This window comes from Erythrolamprus reginae, chromosome 3 (genome assembly GCF_031021105.1).
Source record: "Erythrolamprus reginae isolate rEryReg1 chromosome 3, rEryReg1.hap1, whole genome shotgun sequence".
NCBI classification, from domain to species: domain Eukaryota; kingdom Metazoa; phylum Chordata; class Lepidosauria; order Squamata; family Dipsadidae; genus Erythrolamprus; species Erythrolamprus reginae.
This window is the reverse complement of record NC_091952.1, coordinates 154,219,073-154,246,450: the sequence shown is the minus strand read 5'-3', so window position 1 is coordinate 154,246,450 and position 27,378 is coordinate 154,219,073. Positions and strand designations below refer to the sequence as shown.

The 27,378-nt window shown below is 39.5% G+C and overlaps 1 protein-coding gene across 1 annotated transcript in view; it reads left to right on the top strand.

Moving 5' to 3' along the window:
- Window positions 1–27,378, top strand: part of GABBR2 (gamma-aminobutyric acid type B receptor subunit 2) — a 399,353-nt gene that overhangs the window by 127,824 nt on the left and 244,151 nt on the right. The window contains exons 5-7 of the mRNA XM_070747060.1: window positions 1,541–1,606; window positions 4,121–4,321; window positions 15,251–15,487. Of these exons, the coding sequence (XP_070603161.1) occupies window positions 1,541–1,606; window positions 4,121–4,321; window positions 15,251–15,487 (504 nt within the window). The remainder of the gene's footprint in view (window positions 1–1,540; window positions 1,607–4,120; window positions 4,322–15,250; window positions 15,488–27,378) is intronic.

The following is a 27,378-nucleotide window of genomic DNA, read 5'->3' as shown; positions in this document are numbered from 1 at the left end:
TTTCAAGGCCATGAAATTTTGAGGACTACCTGTACTAAATTCTATTTCAGTCTGACCAAGTTAACACATTTCATAGCATGGAGGATTATCTTCCTGACTATCTATTTAACTGTTTGCCTATATCCATCTTCCAAACACAATTGCCTTTTGCAAAAGCCTTTCACAAATTCATTGAAATGAATTTTAATAAAATACAATTATTAAAATATTGTTAAAGTTTAACTGTTTCATATCTGCTATATGCTATAGAAGCACTGAATTTTAGTGATAAAAACAGAAAATTACTTTCAAGCAAGTTTGATTTGCCCTCGGAAACATCAGCATATAATTTCTCCTTTTACAAAACTAAAATAACTATTGATATGTAATTTTAGGAGGGAAAAACAGAACATCTTGTTCTTTTGCATTGCCATTTTATGTACAAGGAGAAAAGGCATAACTAGATTTTTGTAGGAAATATTCTTGATGTTTTTTCTCATCTCATTCTGAAAATGGAATAACTTTTATTGATGATGCTTTTATCTATTTGCATGATGATCAACTAGAGGTGAAGGTACCCAGTTTCCCTACACATCAGAAAATAATTCATTTTAGTATTTTTAAAGTCCAGTGAATAATGGTAGGCAGATGCAAAATATTCTGTTATAGTATATATCAAATCAACAATTTCACTTACAGTATGTCTGTGCTTAGATTTGATTTCATAATAAGAAGTTTGGGAAATTAACTTGGCATTCCATCATTAACAAAATATGAATACATTATCCTTTTCCACATCTCTGTTAAATATAGTGCCCACGTCATTATTGGTTGGTTATTAGTTAATTAGTAATATGAAACTGCACTGGTTCAGAGCATCTATGAATGAAATAGTCCTATAGCCTTCTTTGAAACATTTTAGATTATAATTATGATTATTTCTATGCCACACATGTAATAATCATACAAGAAGACCAGTCTGTTTTTATAACCATTACACTTCACAGATAATTGAAAACATTATATATGACTTTTATTGTTGCTTAGCAATAGTTCATTGTTATATTTACATCCTCTAGGGCAGTGATTATGAACCTATGGCATGGGTGACACAGGTGGTACAGGGAGCCATATCTGCTGGCATGTGAGCTGTTGCCCTAGCTCAGTTCCAACGTGCATGTGTGTGCCAGCCAGCTGATTTTTGGCTTGTACAGAGGCTTTGGGAGGGTGTTTTTACCTTCACCAGCTCCAGGGAAGCCTTTGGAGGCTGGGAAGGGCAAAACATGAGCCTACTGGGCCCACCAGAAGTTGGGAAACAGCCCAGAGGGCCTCTGCCGGGCGAGGTAATCTGTTTTTGCCCTCCCCAGGCATTGAATTATGGGTATGGGCACTTGTCTTTTAGCACCTGAGCAAAAAATGGTTTGCCATCTCTGCTCTGGGGTACATGGAGTACAGAAATTTGTTGTTTGAAAATGTGCACATATTTTGCTCTGTACAACATCATTTGAGTAATATGAATGAACATGTCAATAATTACTATCTCTTCTTTTTTCCCTTGCAGGGAAATGATGTTAGAATTATCCTTGGCCAGTTTAATGAGGAAATGGCAGCAAAAGTATTCTGTTGTGTAAGTGAAAAAAGAAAAGAAATAAAGTAAAGTTTTGTCATATATCCCAATGATTAAAGTAATAATTTCTTAGCTCATTTAAATGTTTAATATTTATAAGCACCTCTGGAAATATATATTGTACAGTGTAACAGAATTTCCTTAAAATTTCTTGGTTTGAATATGTGTAATATTTTAGCTTGATCTGAGTGAAGATTACAAATGGTTAGAGTTAGAATTGTGAAGACTGCATTAATTTAATATACAGTGTTCCCTCGATTTTAGCGGGTTTGAACTTCGCGGAATGTCTATACCATGATTTTTCAAAAATATTAATTAAAAAATACTTTGCGGGTTTTTTCCCTATACCACGGTTTTTCCCATCCGATGACGTCATATGTCATCGCCAAACTTTTGTCTGCCTTTAATAAATATGTTTTTAAATAAACTTTAATAAATAAACATGGTGAGTAATAATCTAAATGGTTGCTAAGGGAATGGAAAATTGCAATTTAAGGGTTTAAAGTGTTAAGGGAAGGCTTGTGATACTTTTCACAGCCAAAAATAGTGTATTTACTTCCACATCTCTATTTCGCGGAAATTCGACTTTCGCGGGCGGTCTCGGAACGCATCCCTCGCGAAAAGCGAGGGAACACTGTATACAAATATAATGCTGCTTTTGTTGGGAAATCTGGTGTTAAGGTGGATCTGATAAGGCAATAGCGCTTAGACATATATGGTGCCCCATAGTGCTTTACAGCATTCTCTTGAGCAGTTTGCAAATGTCAGCAAATTGTCCGCAATAATCTGGGTCCACATTTTAGTGACCTCAGAAGGATGGAAGGCTGAGTCAACCTTGACCCTGTCAGGATTGAAATCCTAGATGTAGGAAGTGTTAACTTGCAATACTGCATTCTAATCACTGTGCCGCGAGGGCTCCTGTGTGTAAATTTTGGTAAAAGCCAAATGTGAAAAATTGAAGAAAAATTAAATGAAGATGAATTTGAATAATTACTGTGTATAAAGTATCTAAATCTGGCATAGCAGGTTTAAAGGAAGGGAAATAATTTCAATAAATTATTCAGTCATTTATAACAAAGTGTTGAATAGCTGTTAAAAAGTTTAACATGCGCCTTTCCATTTAGTTATAAATGGAATTATCTTTTACTCTTCTTTTTGCTAAAACTTGAAATGACATTCTCAATAAAAAATTATTCCAAGTGTCTATAGATTAAACACTATGTCTGGATAAATCAAACAACTGGGCAGCTCTTGGGTTTCAAACAAGCTGAGTTTAAATTATTTCCCAATTTTGGTTTTAATTTTGAAATAGGATTTACCAGCTAGGAAGGCTACATCAAATATGCAGCAACAAGGATAATTGCAACCTGATATAAATAAGTTGAAGCTATATGTTTGATGCAAATTAACTTGACAATCTTTTATAATAACAAGAATTTTAGAATTTGATTTTTAAACGTATAATTATTGAATTAAGAATTTCTGATGAAAGATAGTTTAAAATAATTTAAATAAATAATTCAATGAATGTTTAAATATCTTAGACTAAAGTTCTACTTTCCCTACCCCAGTAGAGGTAGTTCTTAGCTTGTGACTATAGTTGAGCCCAAAATTTCATTGGTATTAAGTGAATCTGACTTTCCCATTGACTTATTTGTCAGAAGGCTGCACAAGGAAATCATATGACCCTGAGACACTGCAATCATCATAAATATGAACCAGTTGCCAAGCATCCAGATTTTAATTACATGACCATGGAGATGCTGCAACAGTCTATTTGTACATGTTCGTACATCTGCAAGTTCCCCTGTATCATCTTGTTCTTAAACAACCTATGTCATCCAGTATATTATAATTCATTCAAAAGCGCGTTTGAACTCTCCCAGCTTCAAGAGAGCTTTAGCTAGAAATAAATGGCCAGATCATATTGCAAAATGGCAGAATTGAAGCATACTTGGTGAATAGGTGAAGTTCTACTGCTAAGGTCCCACAGTAGTTATTACTTATCATAGATAGAAGTGTTACATTACATAGATACAAGTGTACAAATGCCATAGATACAAGTGTTACATTACATAGATACAAGTGTACAAATGCCATGTTTTCTAATTTTAAATCTTCACTTAAAGTAGCGTAGACAAGACAATTGACAATTGAAATGGCATATTAACCTAAATAACAAATACCATAAATAAAATTTCTGAACTTTTTTGGACATTTTATTTATAAAAGTAATCTTCAACCAAAGCTTTGTTTCTCTTTTAAGCCCATTAAATGAAAAGGTGTTTGTATTATAGCAGGATTCAATTAATTGGACCTTTACTTTTCTACCAAAATGTTTTATTTGTATATAGCTGCATGAAAATAGAATTATTTTTCCAAGCTATGATTTATAATATTAAAATAAATATTAGTAACTTTTGTAGCTAAATACACAAAACATCTGTAGAACACTTTTGTTGTATGGTATACTACCAATAACATTGCTTCTCTTCATTCACATTTCTACTGTAGGCATTTCATGAAAAAATGTTTGGCCCTAAGTATCAATGGATCATTCCTGGGTGGTATCAAAGCTTTTGGTGGGAAAAAGCTATTCCAAAGCTGAATTCATCACAGTGTCTTGGTGTAAATCTTCTGGGTGCAATGGAAGGTTACATAGGAGTGGATTTTGAACCTCTCAGTTCGAAACAGATAAAAACCATTTCTGGAAGGGTAAGTTAGTTTGTTATCTTTTATTTGTGGCATAATATATCAAAAACATTGTATTTATACTGCATTGATTACTTGCCATAATGCATTGTAACCTGGTCCTAAAATTGATATACTGTATCTATATAAATGTAAAAATTAGAATTAGGAATATCTGGGCTGGCATTATACTTCAATAAATTAGAGATGATATTGAAGGGCATGTGGGAGAAATAAAATATATAAAATAAAATATAAAAGATTATACAATTTTCTGATAGATAGCTGTCTATTATCTGTGTTGGCTGCTTAAGTAGTCTGAGATGGACTGTTTTGTTCAAGTGTAAAGCGAGAAGCCAATCAACTCTGCAGGTGTACTCTCTGTAATCCTATAAGACACTTCAATTTTTGTAGAGAGGGGCGGCATACAAATCTAATAAATTGAAATTGAATTGAATAAAAGTGAACAGTTAATTATTAATAATTAAGATGATTATTAGTACTAATAATGCTAATTATCAATAATATTACTGTACCCACTCTGCAAGTTTTTTCTAAAGTGGATTTTTCCATATAAATAAAACACTGTAAGAACATTGCCTGCTTCTGTAAAGAGATTTTAAGTTATTAAAATACAGTGATCCCTCGATTATCGCGAGGGTTCCGTTCCAAGACCCCTCGCGATAATCGATTTTTCGCGATATAGCGGTGCCGAAGTAAAAACACCATCTGCGCATGCGCGCCCTTTTTCCATGGCCGCGCATGCACAGATGGTGGAGCGACGAAAGTTCAGAGGCTGGCAATGGTTGTTTTTCATGCCGGCCACCCCCCCAGCGCCTCCGGGCTCCTTGCCGCTACCCCCCGCCCGCCCGATTCGCCCCTCTCACCGGCTTTCTTGGGGCACGAGTCCTCCTTCAGCAGCGCTTGTGGCAACGGCTTCTCGGCTTTTAGAATGCCCGCCTCCTTCCTTCCATCCCTCCTTCCTTCCCTCCTTCCCTCCCTCCTTCCTTCCCTCCTTCCTTCCCTCCTTCCCTCCCTCCTTCCCTCCTTCCCTCCTTCCCTCCCTCCTTCCTTCCCTCCTTCCTTCCCTCCTTCCTTCCTTCCCTCCCTCCTTCCTTAAAAAGCACTTCAATAATGACAGAATAAAAACCCCCAGCCCTCACCTGGGTTTCCCTCATCTGCATCGCCTCCTTCTGTGTCTGCAAGACGGTTGTACAGTTGCTGCGCCTTGGTTCATATAGTGTTCGTATCCAAAGCAATGCTCTTTTTGCGGCAGTCTTGTACCCACATGGACAAAGCAGCTTCCATCTTCATAAGGCGTTTGTTTCTAGGCGTCACCATTCTTTTTGCAGCCTTGTTGAACATTATCTGAGAAGTTTGCCTTATCTTCTTTTCGTCTTTCCGAATGTATCGCACCGTCGATTCGTTGATCCCATAATGCCGACCAACATCTACATTAGAACGTCCCACTTTCAGCATGTCCAAAAGTTCAACTTTCTCCTTAATTGTCAGCATCTTCCTGCTCTTTTTAGCATCGCCGCCTCCACTCCGCGTGCAACGTTTAGGAGCCATCTTCCAACAAGTCTTAACAAGTTCCAACAGTTCCAAAAGTTTCAAAGCACGCTGAGCAAACAACACTGATTGGCCGAGATTTCTGCCAACCAGCAATGGCAGACGTCAGTTTGGTGATGACGTGTGATGTCATCGGGCGGGAAAAACCGTGGTGTAGAAAAAACCCCGCGCACGTATTTTTAATTTATTATTTTTTGAAAAATCGCGATATAGCGTTTCGCGAAGATCGAGATTGCGAAAATCGAGGGATCACTGTATGCTAAAAGATAAAGGAATCCCATGTGCTTGAAGTGTTGAAATGGAAATAGGGGAATATTTCTACATAGAAAAACAAAGGAAGTACAGTGGTACCTCTACTTAAGAACTTAATTCGTTCTGTGACCAGGTTCTTAAGTAGAAACGTTCTTAAGAAGAAGCAATTTTTCCTATAGGAATCAATGTAAAAGCAAATAATGCGTGCAAACCCATTACGAAAGAAATAAAAGCTCGGAATTTGAGTGAGAGGAGGAGGAAGAAGAAGAGGAGGAGGAGGAGAGTCGCTGCTGAAGGAAGAAGCTGAAGTGAGGGGAATAAAAAAAATCCAAAACTTTAAGTCTTAAAAAAAGAAGAGAGAAGGACTCTGAGGCGGCGAGGAGGAGCAGGCGCCTCCAATACACCAGGCGCTAGGCTGCCTCCCATATACTGCCTGCAGCTGTTGCTGCTGCTACCTGCTGCCTCTTCCTTCCCATGCTGAAGGGCTCTCCTCTCACTCGCTTGCTTTGTAGCCAGCGCCTTTCCTTTGCTGTGGTGACTCCTCAGCTGCCTAGAGCGAAGGGAGCATTTCTTTTCTCTGGGTGCTGGCAGAGGTTTATTCCCTCTCCAAACGCCCAGAGAAAGGAAAATACTTCGTTCGCTCTGGACTGCCAAAGCCTCCTTAAGCGCCACTGAAAGGCTCTCTGGCAGCCCAGAAAAACCCGAGATGGCTGGGATTAAAGGGGGAATGGCAGGCCAGGCCTTCATGCCGCTCTCAAATTTCCTGGGGAATTTTTCCAGGCTCCTGTTCTTAAGTAGAGGAAGAGGGGTGGCATACAAATCTAATAAATTAGGTTTAGGTTTAGGTTTAGGTTTATTGGATTTATATGCCGCCCCTATCCGCAAACTCGGGGCGGCTCACAACAATAATAAAAAACAGTACAGTACACAATACCAAATCCAATGCCCACCCATCCAGTTCCAATTGAAATTAATAATCTCATAAAAAACAGTATATATAAAAAACAGGCACACAGTCAATCAATCAACAAAACAACATGGGCAAGGGGGAGGTGTTTTAGTTCCCCCATGCCTGACGGCAAAGGTGGGTCTTAAGGAGTTTACGAAAGGCAGGGAGGGTGGGGGCAATCCTAATCTCAGGGGGGAGCTGGTTCCAGAGGGTCGGGGCCCCCACAGAGAAGGCTCTTCCCCTGGGTCCCGCCAGACGACATTGTTTAGTCGACGGGACCCGGAGAAGGCCAACTCTGTGGGACCTAACCGGTCGCTGGGATTCGTGCGGCAGGAGGCGGTCCCGAAGATATTCTGGTCCGGTGCCATGAAGGGCTTTATAGGTCATAACCAACACTTTGAATTGTGACCGGAAACTGATCGGCAGCCAATGCAGACTGCAGAGTGTTGGAGTGATATGGGCATACTTGGAGAAGCCCATAATTGCTCTCGCAACTGCATTCTGCACGATCTGAAGTTTCCGAACACTTTTCAAAGGTAGCCCCATGTAGAGAGCGTTACAGTAGTCGAGCCTCGAGGTGATGAGGGCATGAGTGACTGTGAGCAATGACTCCCAGTCCAAATAGGGCCGCAACTGGCGCACCAGGCGAACCTGGGCAAACGCCCCCCTCGCCACAGCTGAAAGGTGTTTTTCTAATGTGAGCTGTGGATCGAGGAGGACGCCCAAGTTGCGGACCCTCTCTGAGGGGGTCAATAATTCCCCCCCCAGGGTAATGGACGGACAGATAGAATTGTCCTTGGGAGGCAAAACCCACAGCCACTCCGTCTTGTCTGGGTTGAGTTTGAGTTTGTTGACACCCATCCAGGCCCCAACAGCCTCCAGGCACCGGCACATCACTTCCACTGCTTTATTATTATTATTGTTGTTGTTATTACTATTAGGCAAAAAATTCTTGAAAACCTGGTTCTTATCTAGAAATGTTTATAAGTAGAGGAGTTCTTAAGTAAGTAGTGGACTTACGTTTGTGTCTTTGTGCACACTGGAATTTCTATTGAATCATTAATAAACATAAATAATTATTTTAAACTCAGTTTTGCCAATGAATTTCATTAGGTTAGTAATGTCCGAAACAACATAATGAAGTTCTTATTAATTTCATATTTAATATAACAAATAGTGTCCACTTATTGAATTGACATGAAAATGTGAGATTCTCTGAAGGATGACCAGTATTACATAGAAATTACTTACTAAAAGAATGAATACAGTGTTCCCTTGACTTTCGCGAGGGATGCGTTCCAAGACTGCCCGCGAAAGTCAAATTTCCACGAAGTAGAGATGCTCCCTTCCTTCCTTCCTCCCTCCCCCTCCCTCCTCCATTCCTGGTTTTACTTATCCCCAGAACCCGCAGGGGCAATGGGGCGGCAAGCTGGGGGCTTTGCTGCGCTCGCTGCGGCGGTGGGCGGCAGTAAGGCTCGGCTTCAAGTGGAGTGCACCAACGCTCCGAGAATTAAGGGGGAGGGATCGGGAGGCTGTGGCAGAAGCAGAGCTTTTATTTAAGGAAGCAGGACAGCTGGGGTGGTGAGGAGGGAGGAGGCGAGTTAAAACACACAGTATTGTACATTGGGCAGCCCCAGAAAAACCTTGGTATGCAAAAAAACCACAGAGTATTTTTTTAAATAATATTTTTTGAAAAACCGTAGTATAGATTTTTCGTGAATGTCATGCCCACGGAAGTGAAGGGAACACTCCAATTGCTAGGCTGCTACCACAAGTGGACTTAACTGAACATATTTGTCTGTTAAGTTCTGAAAAAATTTCAAGTGTTATTGCCAAAAGTCTCCACCTTCAACTAAAGCCCAGGAAAGTAAAGATCCAATAAATGGGGTAAAAAATTCCTAACAGCAGATAAAATGGCTTAAAATTGTTCAGTCCTGTAGTCTGGAGAAAAAAACGAATCTATATTATGAACAATGTAGTTTACTTTTTGCTATAGTCACCATAATAGGATCCTTAAGATTACCAGTCTTTCAAGGAGAAGCTGATGCTCCTGTCAACAGCTGCTGTCTATAACAAAGAATTTAGAGAGGTTGTTACCCAACTTAACTGAGAAGAGTATTCCTTACTATCACTCATAGAATCTAATGTAACATAGTTTCTGTTCTTTGAAGTATCCCAGGTCAATACTTGTACATCACAAATATTCTAGAAATGCTAGTCTACAATAGAGTATAACAACACAATAATAATTTAATTTAATAATGATTTATTAAACTTGTATGCCACTCTTCTCCGAAAACTCAGAGACCTCTTTCAAATCTTCCCAAATTTCTCCCTGTCCTGACTTACATTATTTTAATGAAAGCTTTGGCTATTTGGAATTTCTTTCTCAGGCTTCCTTTAAAATCTGGGCAAACGCCCCCCTCGCCACAACTGAGAGATGGTTTTCTAATGTGATCTGTGGATCGAGGAGGACGCCCAAGTTGCGGACCCTCTCTGAGGGGGGCAATGATTCCCTCCCCAGGGTGATGGACGGACAGATGGGATTGACCTCGGGAGGCATAACCCACAGCCACTCCATCTTATCCGGGTTGAGCTTGAGTCTGTTGACACCCATCCAGGCCACAACAGCCTCCAGGCACCAGCACATCACTTCCACCGCTTCATTGACTGGGCATGGGGTGGAGATGTAAAGCTGGGTATCATCGGCGTATTGATGATACCTCACCCCATGTCCTTGGATGATCTCACCCAGTGGTTTCATGTAGATGTTGAATAGCAGGGGGGAGAGGACTGACCCCTGAGGCACCCCACAAGGGAGAGACTTCGGAGCCGACCTCTGACCCCCCACTAACACCGACTGCGACCGGCCAGAGAGGTAGGAGGAGAACCACTGAAGAACAGTGCCTCCCACTCCCAACCCCTCCAGCCGGTGCAGAAGGATACCATGGTCGATGGTATCGAAAGCCGCTGAGAGGTCAAGAAGCACCAGGACAGAGGATAAACCCCTGTCCCGGGCCCGTCAGAGATCATCCATCAACGCGACCAAAGCGGTTTCCGTGCTGTAACCGGGCCTGAAGCCCGACTGCTGGGGACCTAGATAATCGGCTTCTTCCAAGGACCGCTGGAGTGCCACCACCTTCTCAACAACCTTCCCCATAAAGGGAAGGTTGGAGACTGGACGATAGTTATTAAGTACGGCTGGGTCCAGAGAGGGCTTCTTGAGGAGGGGGCGCACGAGCGCTTCTTTATAGAGTGTTGTAAAAACTCCCCTCCCCAAGGAAGCGTTGGTAATCTCCTGGGCCCAGCTCCGTGTCACCTCCCTGCTGGTCGAAACCAACCAGGAGGGACACGGATCCAGTAAACAGGTGGCGGAACTCATAGCTCCAATGGCCTTGTCCACTTCATCAGGTGTCACCAGATCAAACTCTTCCCAGACAGGTCGACAAGTACGTGCCCCAGTCACCTCGACTGACTCGTTGTCAGTCGACTCTGTTTTACAATTGGAGTCGAGGTCGGCCCGGATCTGAGCGACTTTATCAGCGAAAAACGTGTTGAAATCCTCGGCACTACTCTGCAAGGGCTCCCCAACTCCCCCCTGGTTGAGAAGGGAGCACGTCACCCTAAACAGAGCGGCCGGGTGGGATTCCGCTGATGCAATCAAGGCGGCATGGTACGCGCATCTTGCCGCCTTGAGCACCACTTTGTAAGTCTTAATAAAAGCTCTTACAAGTGTTCGATCAGATTCAGACCTACTCTTCCTCCATCGCTTCTCTAGACGTCTCTTTTGGCGTTTCAACTCCCGGAGCTCCTCGTTGAACCATGGGGCTCTACAGGGTCTAACGCCACGGAGAGGTCGCAAAGGCGCAATCCGGTCAAGAGCCTCCGCCGCAGCCCTGTTACAGGCCTCCGCGAGAGACTCCGCCGAACTGTGGACGAGTGCCTCTGGAATAACCCCAAGCGCCGTCTAAAAGCCCTCTGGGTCCATCAGGCGTCTGGGGCGGAACATCTTCATTGGTTCCGCCTCCCTGCGGGGAAGGATTGGAGCCAGGAAGTCGAGCCGTAGTAGAAAATGGTCTGACCATGACAAAGGCAATGCTTCTAAGCCCCTTAGTCTCAGACCATTACTCAATTGCTCGGAAAGGAATACCATGTCAGATGCGTGCCCTCCCTCGTGAGTCGGACCCTGTACTACTTGAGTCAGGTCCATGGCTGTCATGGTGGCCAGGAACTCCTGTGCCAACCCAGAGGTTTCGCCGAGTGACGGCAGGTTGAAGTCCCCCAGGACAATGAGTCCGGGGAACTCCACCGCCAACCCGGCTACCTCCTCGAGTAGCACAGGCAGGGCTTTTGACAGGCAGCTGGGAGGCAGGTACGTGAGAAATAAGCCCACCTGAACCCCTAAGTCCAACTTCATCAAGAGAGACTCGCAACCCACAATTTCCGGAGCAATGAGTCTACGCAGGCAAAGGCTCTCCCTGGCTATAATAGCCACTCCTCCCCCCCTTCCCTGGGGTCGAGGTTGATGCCATATCTGAAACCCGGCTGGGCAAATTTCAGAGAGAGGAACACCTCCCTCCGGGCCCAGCCAGGTTTCAGTAATACATGCCAGGTCGGCCTCCTCATCCAGGATCAAATCCCGGATGAGGAGAGCTTTATTTACCACTGACCTGGCATTGAGCAGCAGCAACCTGAGCCCAGGGCCAGAGTTACACTCATCACCAGTACCCAAGATTGGGCTCACAGAGCCAGAACAAGGGACCGTTATTAAGCAACGATCCCTCTTTCCCCAGGAACGGATAACTCTGTGGCCCCCGCCATAACTGCCTCTCCCCAGCAACACAGGGATATTCCGACCCCCTGCCACCCCAGAGATCGGTGCCCCTTCCTCTCCTGTCTCCCGAGCGTCAGGTGGGCCAGACCTATCATTCACACTACTATCACTCAACTCATCCATACCATAACCACCCCCACCCCCACCCACCCAATCATACCAGTCATTCCACTCATACCCACAAGTATATTTATCCCAGTCATCCATTACTTTAGAACCCCAATTATGTTAAAAGTCAATTAAATTAGTAACAGTGTAAAATAGCAGTTAATAACAATTTAAAACACTAAAACATTAAAAATATAAGTATATGAAATATAAGATAAAAATTGTAAGTTAATATAAATTAATTTTGTTTGATGGTATAATCAATTGTCCATTGGGACACAGGGTCTAAATACAGTTTGGTTTTTCTAGGACTGGTCAAGATCGGTGACCAGTACTGTAAAAATTCTGTCTCTTTGCCTCGATTGAGAATGTCCCAAATTCTTCCTCTCTGGGGGCTCCAGTTTCCATCAGGTGCCCTCGGCAATCTCCAGTAGTCCTCAGTCCCACTTGATAACATCTCTATCTCCATCGCCCCGTCGTAGCTCCACGTTCTTAAAGCTTCTGCTGGGCGCCCCCCCCCAAGACAAGAGCCACTCCCACTGGCCACCGCCCCAAGTGCCTCGGTGTTTCCAGGCGTTTCCAGGCGTTTCAAGAGTCTTTTGGCTTTGCAGCTGACACAGGCAGGCTCCCTCCAGCACGTTCTTAAAGCTTCTGCTGGGCTCCCCCCCAAGACAGCAGCCACTCCCACTGGCCACTGCCCCAAATGCCTCGGTGTTTCCAGACGTTTCAAAAGTCTTTTGGCTTTACAGCTGACACAGGCAGGCTCCCTCCAGCACGTTCTTAAAGCTTCTGCTGGGCGCCCCCCCCAAGACAGCAGCCACTCCCACTGGCCACCGCCCCAAGTGCCTCAGTGGTTTCAGGCGTTTCCAGGCATTTCAAGAGTCTTTTTGGCTTTACAGCTGACACAGGCAGGCTCCCTCCAGCACGTTCTTAAAACTTCTGCTGGGCTCCCCCCCCAAGACAGCAGCCACTCCCACTGGCCACCACCCCAAGTGCCTCGGTGTTTCCAGGCGTTTCCAGGCGTTTCAAGAGTCTTTTGGCTTTGCAGCTGACACAGGCAGGCTCCCTCCAGCACGTTCTTAAAGCTTCTGCTGGGCTCCCCCCCAAGACAGCAGCCACTCCCACTGGCCACTGCCCCAAATGCCTCGGTGTTTCCAGACGTTTCAAAAGTCTTTTGGCTTTACAGCTGACACAGGCAGGCTCCCTCCAGCACCTTCTTAAAGCTTCTGCTGGGTGCCCCCCCCAAGACAGCAGCCACTCCCACTGGCCACCGCCCCAAGTGCCTCAGTGGTTTCAGGCGTTTCCAGGCATTTCAAGAGTCTTTTTGGCTTTACAGCTGACACAGGCAGGCTCCCTCCAGCACGTTCTTAAAACTTCTGCTGGGCTCCCCCCCCAAGACAGCAGCCACTCCCACTGGCCACCGCCCCAAGTGCCTCGGTGTTTCCAGGCGTTTCCAGGCGTTTCAAAAGTCTTTTGGCTTTACAGCTGACACAAACAGGCTCCCTCCAGCACGTTCTTAAAGCTTCTGCTGGCCCCCCCCCCAAGACAGCAGCCACTCCCACTGGCCACCGCCCCAAGTGCCTCGGTGTTTCCAGGCGTTTCCAGGCGTTTCAAGAGTCTTTTTGGCTTTACAGCTGACACAGGCAGGCTCCCTCCAGCATGTTCTTAAAGCTTCTGCTGGGCTCCCCCCCCAAGACAGCAGCCACTCCCACTGGCCACCGCCCCAAGTGCCTCGGTGTTTCCAGGCGTTTCAAGAGTCTTTTGGCTTTACAGCTGACACAGGCAGGCTCCCTCCAGCACGTTCTTAAAGCTTCTGCTGGGCGCCCCCCCAAGACAGCAGCCACTCTCACTGGCCACCGCCCCAAGTGCCTTGGTGTTTCCAGGCGTTTCAAAAGTCTTTTGGCTTTACAGCTGACACAAACAGGCTCCCTCCAGCACGTTCTTAAAACTTCTGCTGGGCGCCCCCCCCCAAGACAGCAGCCACTCCCACTGGCCACCGCCCCAAGTGCCTCGGTGTTTCCAGGCGTTTCCAGGCATTTCAAAAGTCTTTTGGCTTTACAGCTGACACAGGCAGGCTCCCTCTAGCACGTTCTTAAAGCTTCTGCTGGGCGCCCCCCCCCCAAGACAGCAGCCACTCCCACTGGCCACCGCCCAAAGTGCCTCGGTGTTTCCAGGCGTTTCCAGGCGTTTCAAAAGTCTTTTGGCTTTACAGCTGACACAGGCAGGCTCCCTCTAGCACGTTCTTAAAGCTTCTGCTGGGCGCCCCCCCCAAGACAGCAGCCACTCCCACTGGCCACCGCCCCAAGTGCCTCGGTGTTTCCAGGCGTTTCAAAAGTCTTTTGGCTTTACAGCTGACACAGGCAGGCTCCCTCCAGAACGTTCTTAAAGCTTCTGCTGGGCGTCCCCCCCAAGACAGCAGCCACTCCCACTGGCCACCGCCCCAAGTGCCTCGGTGTTTCCAGGCGTTTCAAAAGTCTTTTGGCTTTACAGCTGACATTGTTATTAGCAGGACATTGTTTTACTGCAGTTTGATCTCATGAATTACTATGCAACTATTCCATGAGTTATAATGTCTAAACCAGCTCTAAAAGCAATTTTATTTTATAGAAGTGATAGGGAAGAAAATTAGACATTTGAATCTGCATGAGTAACTGGCTATTTTAGATAAATATGGGAATATTTGACTGTGTAAATCTGTCTTATTTCAAGTAGGTATGTTTTACCAGCTAAGAAAAGAACAAAAAATCTTTAAAATATATTTGTGGAATATTACAGTGGGAAAATGTACTCATGCATAATAAAAATGCTTAGTTATAAACCAAATCTTGGGCAAAGAGACTAATACTCTGTTTTTTTGGCACTAGTTCTTTATAAGTATCTTAGGTAAAACTCATCCTTTTTGTTCTAATATCATTATATAACTAAACCTGAAATGCATACATGTGGTTCCCTAATTCTTTCTCTTGTATATTTTAGCCTGTCCATTAAGTTTGGAGTGTAATTATTTATAATATGTGTTTTGGGGTACCATATAAAATAGTAAAATAGTGTAGGTAGATAAATAATAAAATATTGCAATTCCCTTAGTTTGTATTTCTCCCCTTAATTATGTTTCTTGAGATTCATACAACTTCAAAGAACATACAAAGATTTTAATTGTAGTTTTACCTTCAGACTCAATACATATTTGGACTTTTAGTATACTAAAAGGGAATCACTTTTCATATTCTTAAAACAGACGCCACAGCAGTATGAAGAGGAGTATGATCAAAGGCGTGGAAATGTTGAGCCAAGTAAGTTCCATGGCTTTGCTTATGATGGAATATGGGTAATTGCCAAAACACTGCAGCAGGCAATGAAGATTCTTAATGCCACCAACAGAAACCAAAAAATTGAAGACTTTAACTATACCAACAAAGAACTTGGAAAGATTTTCTTGGATGCAATGAATCAGACCAGCTTCTTTGGTGTAACGGTAAGCTTGCCTAATTTCTTTTGACTTAAAGGTCATAACTTTAATTTTTCTGAACAATAATTGATATATTATTAAAAGGAAAACAGCACCTTTACTATAGGATTCTGCAAGCAGGAAGGAACAGATTAAAAGTTTGGAACATGAAGTTGAACTAAGAGTTTAGTACTGCAGCCGAAAGAAAATTGGACTGATGAATAATGAGAAAGAATTTGGAACTTCCCTGAGAATTTCAGTATGAGGGAATTATTTTTCTTGAATAGTTTTTAAAGTTGCAGAAAACTGTAACTTGGATGGATGGATGGATGGATAGATGGATGGATGGATGAAGGAAGGAAAAGAAAAGAATAGCATTAGGCAGATGCTGTTCAATCTGAAACAGTAAATCTCTGAATTATTGTTTAATCTTATTCCCATTAAGCATAAAATACATCTATAAGATCATTTTGCATTTTGTGTAACAGAAGTACTGTATGTCTAAGATAATAGAAATTGAAAAAATAAATTGAAAAAATATTTAAAAAACTACGAATGGAGCCACAATTGAGTAAAGCTTCCTACCTAGGGAAGAATATAATTTTGCAGTACGCAATCGATTTTAGCAATCTAATGGGGAAGAGTCTCACTGAATTTTATTCTATTTTATGCTATTTTGACTCTTAAGGGCAAGTTAATTTAACTAGACTGGGATGTATTTAGACAGGAGTGCTTTTGTAAATTCTCTTTTAGGAAATTCTGTATTCATCCCTGAGTCTTACACATTTACTTAAGAATTTTATATAGCCACTCATCTTAACAAATAATTCTTAATATCAGCAAGGGCATAAATACTGTACAAACACTTACATTTTGGTTTCATTCCTCTCTTGTCCTAACTGCTTCACCATTATTAGATTTATTTCTAGTTTTATATATATATATGATCACAAATGTGAAACATTAATGAAGATTAAATAAGGAAGTAAAAAACCTACAGTCAACTTGATATGGCTAAATTTAACAGTCTTAAGGTAAAATATCCTTAGGTCTGCACATTTGAATCTTTTTTGTTGTTGTTGTTTTAAGCAGGCCATTTAGTATACAGAAGAATTATATTCTGTAGAGCTAGCCAAAAGGAAAGTTAAATATGAACAATGTTTATGATACATGATAAGCTTGTGAAGGAGAAGGGATGTAAATATTTTATGGGTTTCCCAGTTTGGTGCCTTGTAAAGGTCAGTCAGGAAGTGCATCTGTTTTAAAACGTGCAAGAATCTTTTGTAGACTACATGGAGATAAATAATAATCCAGAGCAAATTTTTCATCTTGGCTTTTTGTCTGATTACACAAAGAACGTCTGTAGAGATATGTTTTTGCTCATATACAGTAGCAGAGGATTTCAAGAAGTGCTTGACGTAAGAAATATAGCTATATCTATACATTAATTTAAAAAATTAACTTGAAGCATAGAGCAACCAACAGTAAATGCAGCATTATAAACTATAATACAAAAGATGAACTTCCAAGCCTTAATTAGGAATTATTCCTAATAAATATGAAATTTGATTGATTGCACCACCAGTATTGACAAAATAACCATCATTCAGCTCCAAAAGTTAGCTTTCCATGCTGTGACAATAATTTTAACTCCTTGACCAAACAGCAAAATTTGCCTATCCTAGGACCTGGGGAAGGACTCAAGGGGTGCCAAATTCAGTCTAAACATCAGACTGACTGTGCAACCAACCATAAATACTTCACAAGTATCTTTCAAAATTCAGTTTGTCTCCCATAGCTGTGATAGTGACTGTAGGAGGAATCCTGTTTTGCTCTATAGTTTGAATTTGGTAATAGGCAGGGATTCAATATCAATATTCTCCTTATATTTGATGATACATTTCAAGAATACTGAAATTCTGGCTACTATGATTATCTACTCTAAATAGAATAGAATAGAATAGAATTTTATTGGCCAAGTGTGATTGGACACACAAGGAATTTGTCTTGGTGCATATGCTCTCAACGTACATAAAATAAAATATACATTTGTCAAGAATCATGTGGTACAACACTTAATGATTGTCATAGGGGTCAAATAAGCAATGAAGAAGCAATATTAATAAAAATCTTAGGACATACGCAACAAGTTATAGTCATACAGTCAACATGGGAGGAAATGGGTGATAGGAATGATGAGAAAAACTAGTAGAATAGAAGTGCAGATTTAGTAGAAAGTCTGACAGTGTTGAGGGAATTATTTGTTTAGTAGAGTAATGGCGTTTGGGAAAAAGAACTGTTCTTGTGTCTAGTTGTCTTGGTGTGCAGTGCTCTGTAGCGACGTTTTGAGGGTAGGAGTTGAAACAATTTGTGTCCAGGATGTGAGGGGTCAGTAAATATTTTACCCGCCCTCTTTTTGACTCGTGCAGTATACAGGTCCTCAAATGATACTACATACTACAAATTCTGCCTATTCCATCTGGCAAAATGAAACTTCTAACATTCTTAATTATGCTCAGATTTCCCCATCATTCTGATTAATTTAGAGACTGTAATATGATGTTTATCAGAGAGATTATTTAGGCAGGTGGTCATTATCAGAAAAATCAGAACAAATCACATCATATTCCCCCCCCAAAAAATCATACTACTGTAAAAAAAAGTCTGAAGTCAGTGGCAAGTACTAAGATCTGTTGCTAAAAAAATACGCTTATAATGAACTATATAACCAGCATTTACCTAAAAACTTTATTCACTTTTAGCATGTTGAATTATATTTCCTGCTAAAACTTTAATTTCTTGCCTTCTTTCTCACAATCTGATGACAATCTTGTATGGATGGGGAGCAGCACATTAATCCTGTTTCACACAATGAACATAAATGATATGATTTAAAATAAGGACATCTGGTAACTTTACAGATTTTCCCATTTATGCTGAGACTTTTCTAACCGTAAAGTAATTCCTTGATTTGTCTCTCTGAGCACTGCAACAATCTTTTCAGTTAAACCATTTGCTAACCAAACATTTTATATTTCAATGCTCAAGGATTGCCTGAAGTTCAAGAACTATTAGGAATATTGAAATGTTTTATGCATCTACTATGCCTTCTCTGTGTGTTTTGTTAATGAATGAAAAGCTATTAGCCTGGCAGTGACTTGTGCAATCGTGGAGAAAAAATATTCTGCAAAACCCATAAAGAAATCCTTATTGCATTAGAGTGCATCAAAAGCTCTAAGAAATTCATGCCTAAAATAACAGAAACAGGGTTTGCCAAAGATACTATCATTTGTAGAACAGAAATAAATAACTATTAATAGCTTACAAGTTTAATTTGTAAAACGCATGATAATAAATATGTGTTATCTCATATGGACCAATTTCTTAGAGAGCTAGGATTGGCTGCAAAACCATTGAGGATATGCTACCGTTTTGAGTACATTTTTTGCAAACATAGATTTTTTGCAGACATAGATTGAAGTAGTATTTATTTACATATCCTAGTTTAATAATAAATGGTTTTTGACAGCATATTGTCAAGTATATTTCTTATAGATTTCTTACTAAATCACAATTAATGATATTCAGAAGTAGAATTAATGATTACTATAAACAAATTTGAATTTATTGAGTAGTTCTTTAGTGCTTGGATCATTGGGGTTTAAAATTCAGATGCACATAGCCTTGGCTTTAATGTCTTTATAATCTGATATTATATTTATGTTTATAACAATATAAAGGTATGAAAGACATTTAACTTATTAACTACTGCATATACATCTTTGTTATAATTATGGAACACATTTTCCAAGCTGGTTTATGATGAAATTATTATTTGACAACCAGCACATTGATAATTCTATAAATTTTATGAAAATCTATAGGATGTTATAATTTTTGTTGTTAGCTACTTTTAATGTCTTCTGGACCGACTGGATGAATTAACAATCATAATACAATCAGTTTACAAATAGCAGTTGTATTTTCTAAAAGAAAAATGTAAAACAACTCTGTTCCTGAGTTTTATTGATTTAGGAATTTTAAAAGATAAAATTTTAAAAGATAAAAGTAAATGAGGAAAGTATTAATTAAAGCAAGGATCTTGCTAGCACACTTTATCAATATTAATTCAATATAATTAATTTATAGAATTCTTTATTGGCCAAGTATGATTGGACACACAAGGAATTTGTCTTTGATGCATATGCTCTCAGTGTACATAAAAGAAAAAGAGACATTAATCAAGAATCATGAGGTACAACACTTAATGATTGTCATAGGGGTCAAATAAACAATGAGGAAACAATCAATATTAATAAAAATCTTAGGATACAAGTAACAAGTTACAGTCATACAGTCATAAGTGGGAGGAAGTGAGTGATAGAAATGATGAGAAAAAACTAGTAGTAATAGTAGAGCAGACTTAGTAAATAGTTTGACAGCATTGAGGGTATTATTTGTTAAATCTTACCAATGACCTTGAATATTGCCATGATCAATATTGTGGGGAATAAATAAAGTTATTGAATGTAAAATAGAAGTCTGATTTTAAATTCACAAACAAGCGCCTTGTTACAACATTAAGTGTTGTCTTAGTAAGAGCAACTTACTTTGTTAGTTAAATTTGGAAGGCCACCTTATTCTCAAATTATTCTGGGAAGCTTGCACAATTAAAATGGACAAAAGCTAATATTCCCTCAACAAATCACAGGTGGCTTTCAAAAACAAACCACCAGGGATTCAACAAATAATCTAACCTCAGGCCTGGATGTAAAGCCACTTGTATTATTTCAGTCTTCGAAGAATACCATCAGATATTGCATCTCATTTAGTATGCAGTAATTATCATGATGATCATCTTTGTGGTAACAAAGTAAATAGGAGATGAGGAAGGTGAAAAGGAAAGAGATTTGGGGGGAGATTATATCATAAGATAAATTAATACATTTGAATGGTCATAAATGGCAGTTAAGTCACCAGTGGCTTAGCATATAAGTAAAACTGCTTAGAAGATGCTGTTGTAGGAAAATCTCTTCTAATAGCAGATGCCATTCCATCAATGGGATTACAACACTAAATATAAAGTATTCTATATTCAGCTTAATGCATGCTTCCACGCTATTAGAAAAATAAGAGTAGGGATGCCTTTGCAAAAGAAGTTCAAAATTTCAAGGACAGCTTGCTTGAATCTGACCACATTCAGAGGTGCTGAAGTGATCCATTTTGATTTAATTTACCACAAATGCCTATTATTTAAGTTTCTGCATAGGAATTACTTTCTTTGAGTATTTTTGGTGCAAGAAAGTTTTTAAAAATACAATTAAAATGCAGTATTTGTGATATATTTCATTAAATTACAGTTTTAAAAAGAGTATCAGGAACAATTCTTACATTTTAAATGCTTGTTAAAATAAGCTTTAGCTATTATTTTCATATTGTATCCAGAATAATTTAGTGAACTCCTGTTTTAACAGTTATGCTATTTGTCTAGTTCTGGTTAAGATTCATTCATTTTATGAAAGTTTATTAAGCTACCGACAATTCTGCTTTAAAAACAAATATTAGGAGAAAATGATTACACCAATGTAATGTAAATTTTTTCTTGAGTTCAGCTCAATCTTTGGTGACATCCATGAGTTTTATGAATTTAAAAGTGGTTGCCTTTTTCCAAAATGTTTCTTTGCCTTTTCTAACATCCTGTTTAGCTTTCCAAAATCAACTAAAATCCACCAGATACTGCCAACTAGAGCAATGTAATAATAAAACTAGTCAAAATTTCCAGTTACTAAATCCAGGAAAAAAACCCATATTTCTACCCATGTAATGCTAGTTTTGCAAGAATAGGGGTTTAAAAACTTTCCTTCAGTTTATATAGTAAAACATCTACTATTTAAATTTCTACCAGCTACCTTAATTGGTATAAATTGGAAAGACTGTATTACAAATCTTTCATTCTTATTTTCTTTTTTCTTTTTTCTTAACATTGGGACATTTCAAAGAGTAGTAAACCGAAGACCATAGGTGCAAAGCAAAGCAAACATTCTTGTCAAGAAAGTTGCACTCCCAGGTTATATTACTGCATGTTAAATTAGATTAGAGCTTTGGCCACTAAAATACACTTTGATCCAGCAATCTGAAAGCACTGTGCAAGTCTCAATACTTCTTCTCAGTGACTCTACTTAGAATAGTTGGAACAGTATTATAGTACTATACTTAGAATAGTTGGAACATTATTATAGTACTATGAGTATGGAAGCAGATACATGTTTCTTTGCTTATGTCTGTAGTCCCCCACATTTTCCAGTCTATTAATGAAGCGGTAATCCTGTTCCTGACCGCTCCACTGAGTTTTCTCAGTAAACTCTGCCTCTCAACAATATGTTGGATTGCCAATCCATCCAGCACAGAATCAACTCAACCTGTTTGTCCTTCAGCTTCTTGCTAGCTATAATGAGTAGAGCAATTTCAGGGATTTTGTGAATTCTACCATTTCTAAGTGATAAACAAATCAAAAGAGATTTGTTTTATCACCAAATCAAATCAAGGGAGAAGAAAAAACAATTTTCTGGAGAGCAACCAGAAGTTTTGATTTGGCGTGTAATTGATTTGTGGATAGATGATGTCATTGTACAGTATTGAGACTATTGGCATTGAAACAATCTGGCCTGGGTGTGTGTGATGTATCAACCCATTTATGTCTTTCAGAAATTCAAAGATTACATATGGTCATATAATGCGACATAATATGTAGACAGGATCAGTAGATGGTGATATGCAAACAAAATGTTTGTCTTTCTGCATTTGGTGATTTCAGTTAAAACAGTATTTCGTTTGAAACGTGAATCCCTTCTGGTTTAGACCACATATATTAAGTCTATTTATCTTCCCTAGTCTGTGAGTGATGTTTTAAATACATTAGTTATACTGCCTGCAATCTGTTATTAGGTGTCAATGTACTGTAGGAGATTAGATGGTGAGTTTTAGTGTCTATTTTTAGATTTCTCCTCTTTAATGTTTGGTTTCTAACTTATCCTCTAAAAAATTGGAATTTTTAATGTTGGTACTGCTTAGATTGACAGCAGCATATGACTCTGAATCAAAAAGTAACCTAAAAAGTGTTAGATTGCACAGCTTTCTGGGACCTGAAACTAATTATTCACACATCTGGCTCTTAATTGGTTTTTCCAGTAATTTTGTATTCCAGTTAGTTGCTGTGGATGAGGAAGCCTCAATTTGGGGACAAGCTATTTACAGTATTAACTTTTTACCATAATGTTGTCTTTGCATATTTACCATCTCTATTATGTCCTTTAGAAAAGTGGCAACCAGAATTGTATAGTGTTCCAAATATGATCTTACCATAAAAAACATTGATACCCTGAGAATTTTATTTGGATTTCTTATCCTTGAATGGAATTTGCCGTGTTTGTTATTTTTACTGCAGCTGCACACTGATGTGCTACTTTATTTTATTTTGCTGAGCTCAACTGTTATGAAAAAAAAATGCTTCAGAAACAACAAAAATGTATGTTCTGTATATCTCTGTTCAGAAGTGAAGCATTGTTTATTATAAATTTCTTTATTGAGTTTTCACATATAGTTCAAATCACACATTATTCTGTTTTACAGATTATAAACCATCTGTATTAAAATTCTTATAATAGATTTTTACCTGTTACATTCCATTATATACGTTATATTTCATACTTTTATATTCTAATATTTATTATATTCAATAACTGGTAAATAAAACTTTTTACAAGGTTGCTGTAGATTGTTTCCATTGTACTGTTGCTTCTTATTATATTGTTTCTTCTCTTTTGAACCCATTCATGCCATTTTTGCCATGTTCCTTTTGATTCCGTGATTTTGTTTCCCTTAATTGAGTCAGTGAGTTCGTCCATCTCCATGCATTAGAAGTGAAGCATTGTATTGTGGCACTTTTTCTAAGGCAGTTGGGGTCCTCAAATGCTTTGGCTCTTCAGCACGTTGTCTTGAGTGTCATGAGGAGGGTTGCCAATTTATAAAATGATTCTAATTGTGTATCTGATGGGATAGCAAGTAAAGAAACATCAAATTTTCTCAATGATTAGTTGGGCAAGAAATTTTGGATATAATATTGAATTGGAGCGATGAGATAAATTATGGGAAATAAATTACAAACTTACAATGGCAGTACTCTATAAAGAAAATTTATGTAAAATGTAAAACCGATTGCATCTGCCACCAGCGAGATTGCCCAAAATGTTTCCAAACCTGTCCTCGGAATATTGAAAATGCAGTAACAAACCTGGAACATTTTACCACATATGGTGTACCTGTTCACACGCAAGGAAATTCTGGGAAAAAGTTAGGGAATAGAAGAAATTATGGGATGTAAAATTCAAATGAAACCAGAAGAAGAATGAAATTAGATTTATTTGGCACAATTTGTTCCTGACAAAACTGGAAAAGTGAAGAGATCCCTACTGATGAGAATGTGATTAGGAAAATACAGTATTAGACTGTGCAGAATTGAATAGACTAACGTTTGCAAGTAAGGAGAAAGAACAAACTTAATATAATATGATATGGCAATTATTTTATTGATGGCTAAAGAATAAAAATGGAAGTTGAAAATAAAAAGGGGATCAGTAAAGAGTAGAAAATAAGTTAACATAGATATGTAACCAATATGATTGTTAATATTATAAGTATTAAGATTATTATGTTTAGGATTATTATTATATACTTATTATAAGATGTTCTGTCTGGGTCCCCCCAGATGCCAACACCAACCAAAAAGAGTATCCAGACACACTGGTAAAAAGCAAAGGCAGTTTATATACTTGAAAGCAAACACAGGTAACAAAAACTGTTCTTACAGACAGGAACACTATGAAGCTTCACAGAGGTTTCACGAAGGCCAGGCAATAAAACAGGATTCTTGCTGGCAAAAATAACACTGGAGATAATAAAACCCACGCCTCCCCCAAGTCTTCCAGACTTCTAGGCCACAAGCCAAGATCAGAGACGCCAAGAATCGAAGCAAGGTCACAGGACTCCCAGTTGATAACTCTCCACAAGACTGTAAGGGTGAGCCTGCCTTTTCAACCCTGCTGAGGAGAACCACACCCAAACCCAGCTGTTGCCAATTCAGGGATGGAAATACCTTTCTAATTGGCCCTGTCTTTGAGCTGCACGTCGCTGCCTCATGTCGATTATAGCCTGTGCGTCTTCATCCAATGAATCCAGGCTACTAGCTGGGGAGAGGCCCCCCCCGGGGGTCTCAGGCTGCTCTCCCTCCTCCTCTTCCTGACGTTCCTCTCCCCCGTCTGCCTGGTCCTCCCCCTCCTGTTCACTGTCCTCCTCCTCTGGGCATGGATCCAGCAGAGCTCCAACCGGGCCCTGAGGAGCCTCAGGCTGAATCACAACAGAAGATATGTAAATAATAATAATAATAATAATAATAATAATAATAATAATAATAATAATTTATTGGATTTGTATGCCGCCCCTCTCCGTAGAGGAGAGAAATGAATACGTTTACCATTTTCAATACTATGATTGTAAAATCAGAGAATTAATATCAATGTAATGAATACTGTTGTAAATTTTGATGGTTATTATTGCACAGAGATATTTGTGCCCAGACCACACACTGTTTAAGGGAAGTTGGAATGTTTATATTTTAAAAAAATAATAAAAACATACATACACACACACACACACACAAAAGTATGTAATGAGATCTGACAGATGTTTTAGATCACTCATGTTTCTGCAGTCCACGGTGGCATGAAAAAATGATTTACTATGTAACTTGTAGTCTGTTTGCAGTGTGGTAGATAATGAATTTTGTAGACCTGTTTAGTAGGACTGATTATGGGGAACTGAAATAAAAAGCGACCTGAGGAGTCTTTCAGAGAGTAAAGACATACTGAAGAATATAGATTTATTTATTTATTTAAAAGACTTATATGGATGCCCATCTTAACAAACAAAACTCTGGACAGATTTATATCCCATCTTTCCAACAGTACATATTTTTCACTTTATCCAATTTTCTTTCTTACAGTCACCATATTATATTAGTTTGGTAGACCAAAATTACCAAAATTACCATGGCTGAAAATGGATCTCAGCTTGGATCGACTTTGCTTTGTCATCTAGATGGATTTAGTGATCAGGTGTTATGCTTTGCTTGCCCATGCTGGGTGGAAAGGGGGAGTAAATATAGATTTAAAAAATAAAAATAAAAAGATCTCATCCAATTGGTGATAAATGAAGCATTGAATGAAAGAAAAGTAGTTCTTTTTCCCCATCTTCAAAAGCACACTTATTTTTTTTGAAACATGAGTTTATGTGTAATTTTTGGACACATTATGAAATCTATATCATAATTTCTAGTGCACTTCTGTTTTATGACTTATCTCACTCATTGAATTCCATTTTTTCCCTATTGTTCGCTTTGCTTTGATCTATTCTTCCAAATAAGCCATCTGTAGTTGTTCAGCACAAAAGACATACATCAATTCCTGCATATGGAGGGAAAAATCACTGCATGTGGATCTTCAAAATAAAAAGACAACGTAAGGTAAATACGGGTGACAGCTATTTAAGCTGCAAGGAAGATGGAATGTATTATGTTACTATAAAATGAGTGCTATAAATGGAGATAAGAGAAAAGTTTGGCATTACACACACAAAAAAATACTGTACAGTGATCCCCCTTCATTTCTCTGAAGAGTTAGTCATTGATGTAAAGTTGTAAAAGTCCTCTAATTCTTTTTATATATAAAAAAGCAAAATTTCTAGAAAAAACAGCCTTACCCTACCTAGGCCCTTCATCTACAAAAGTGTGCATGTATGGGAAAGAAAAAGATGATAATAAGCAAGTGAGTGGAAAATGAAATCTGGAATATGTGGCTATTATCAGTAAGCAAGAGAGCGATCAGTCAGCTGCCAGCACCAGAAGCTAAACTGCCCATTATGTTGTCATTCCTGCCTGGAACTAGGCTTAGAGCTTGGTCTGGAGCTGGACAGTAAAGGACAGTAAAGGAAAGAAGGAACCACACTGAGACAGTACCTCATCTCAACCAGTGCAAGGACTTTTGGAAGGAGGCAAAGGTTGCATGAATCTTCAAGGCTTTTATTTATTATAAGGGCTAACCATCAATGACTTAGTTACATGACAGGACTCAGGAGTATAGTTAACCCAATGTGAGAAGGTGTGTGCTACATTACAGTATTTTGTGCATTCTCTTCTATGTTGTGGTGTGTCCAGTCCTTGGAAAACAAGGAAACCTCACTGGTGGCGATAGCAGTGGAATCCAAGATCGCAGAGGATGAACAGCATATATGCTAATAGGTTTGTGATAAGAAGCCAAGCAGGAACCAGTGTTTGATATCTATATTCCAGTTCCTTGGCATCATAAATATGTCCTTCCACCAGCCACAAGCACATGGAAGAAGAAAAGGCAAAGCAAATAGAATAATACAAAGAAGAAAATGAATGTGAAAGCAAACTTGTGTTGGTTGAACGCTTGGAAGATGGCAAGAGAAGCTTGGAGGATGGAGTTTAAAGAGCTAATTTCTTTTCTCCGGAACATAGAAACCACTGGACAAGATTCGTTCCATGTTTGGCTAACTGTAGCTCAATTTCTAGCACAGCTTTACCTTTACAAAAACAAACAAATTCAGTAACAATGAGGTCATAGACCTCACTATTTTGAACAAGTGACAGTGTCATGTAAATAATGTCTAGAGTGCATTAGGTGGCTACATTAGCCCCATGTTGGACAGGAAAGGCTTTAATGGTGTAAACAAGTCTTTATACTCAAAAGGTGGTGGATTACAAGACAGTAAAAGGAGGAAATCCTCTATCATTAGAAAGTTGTAAAGTACAGTTACAAGCAGAAATTCCTGGAATATAAATA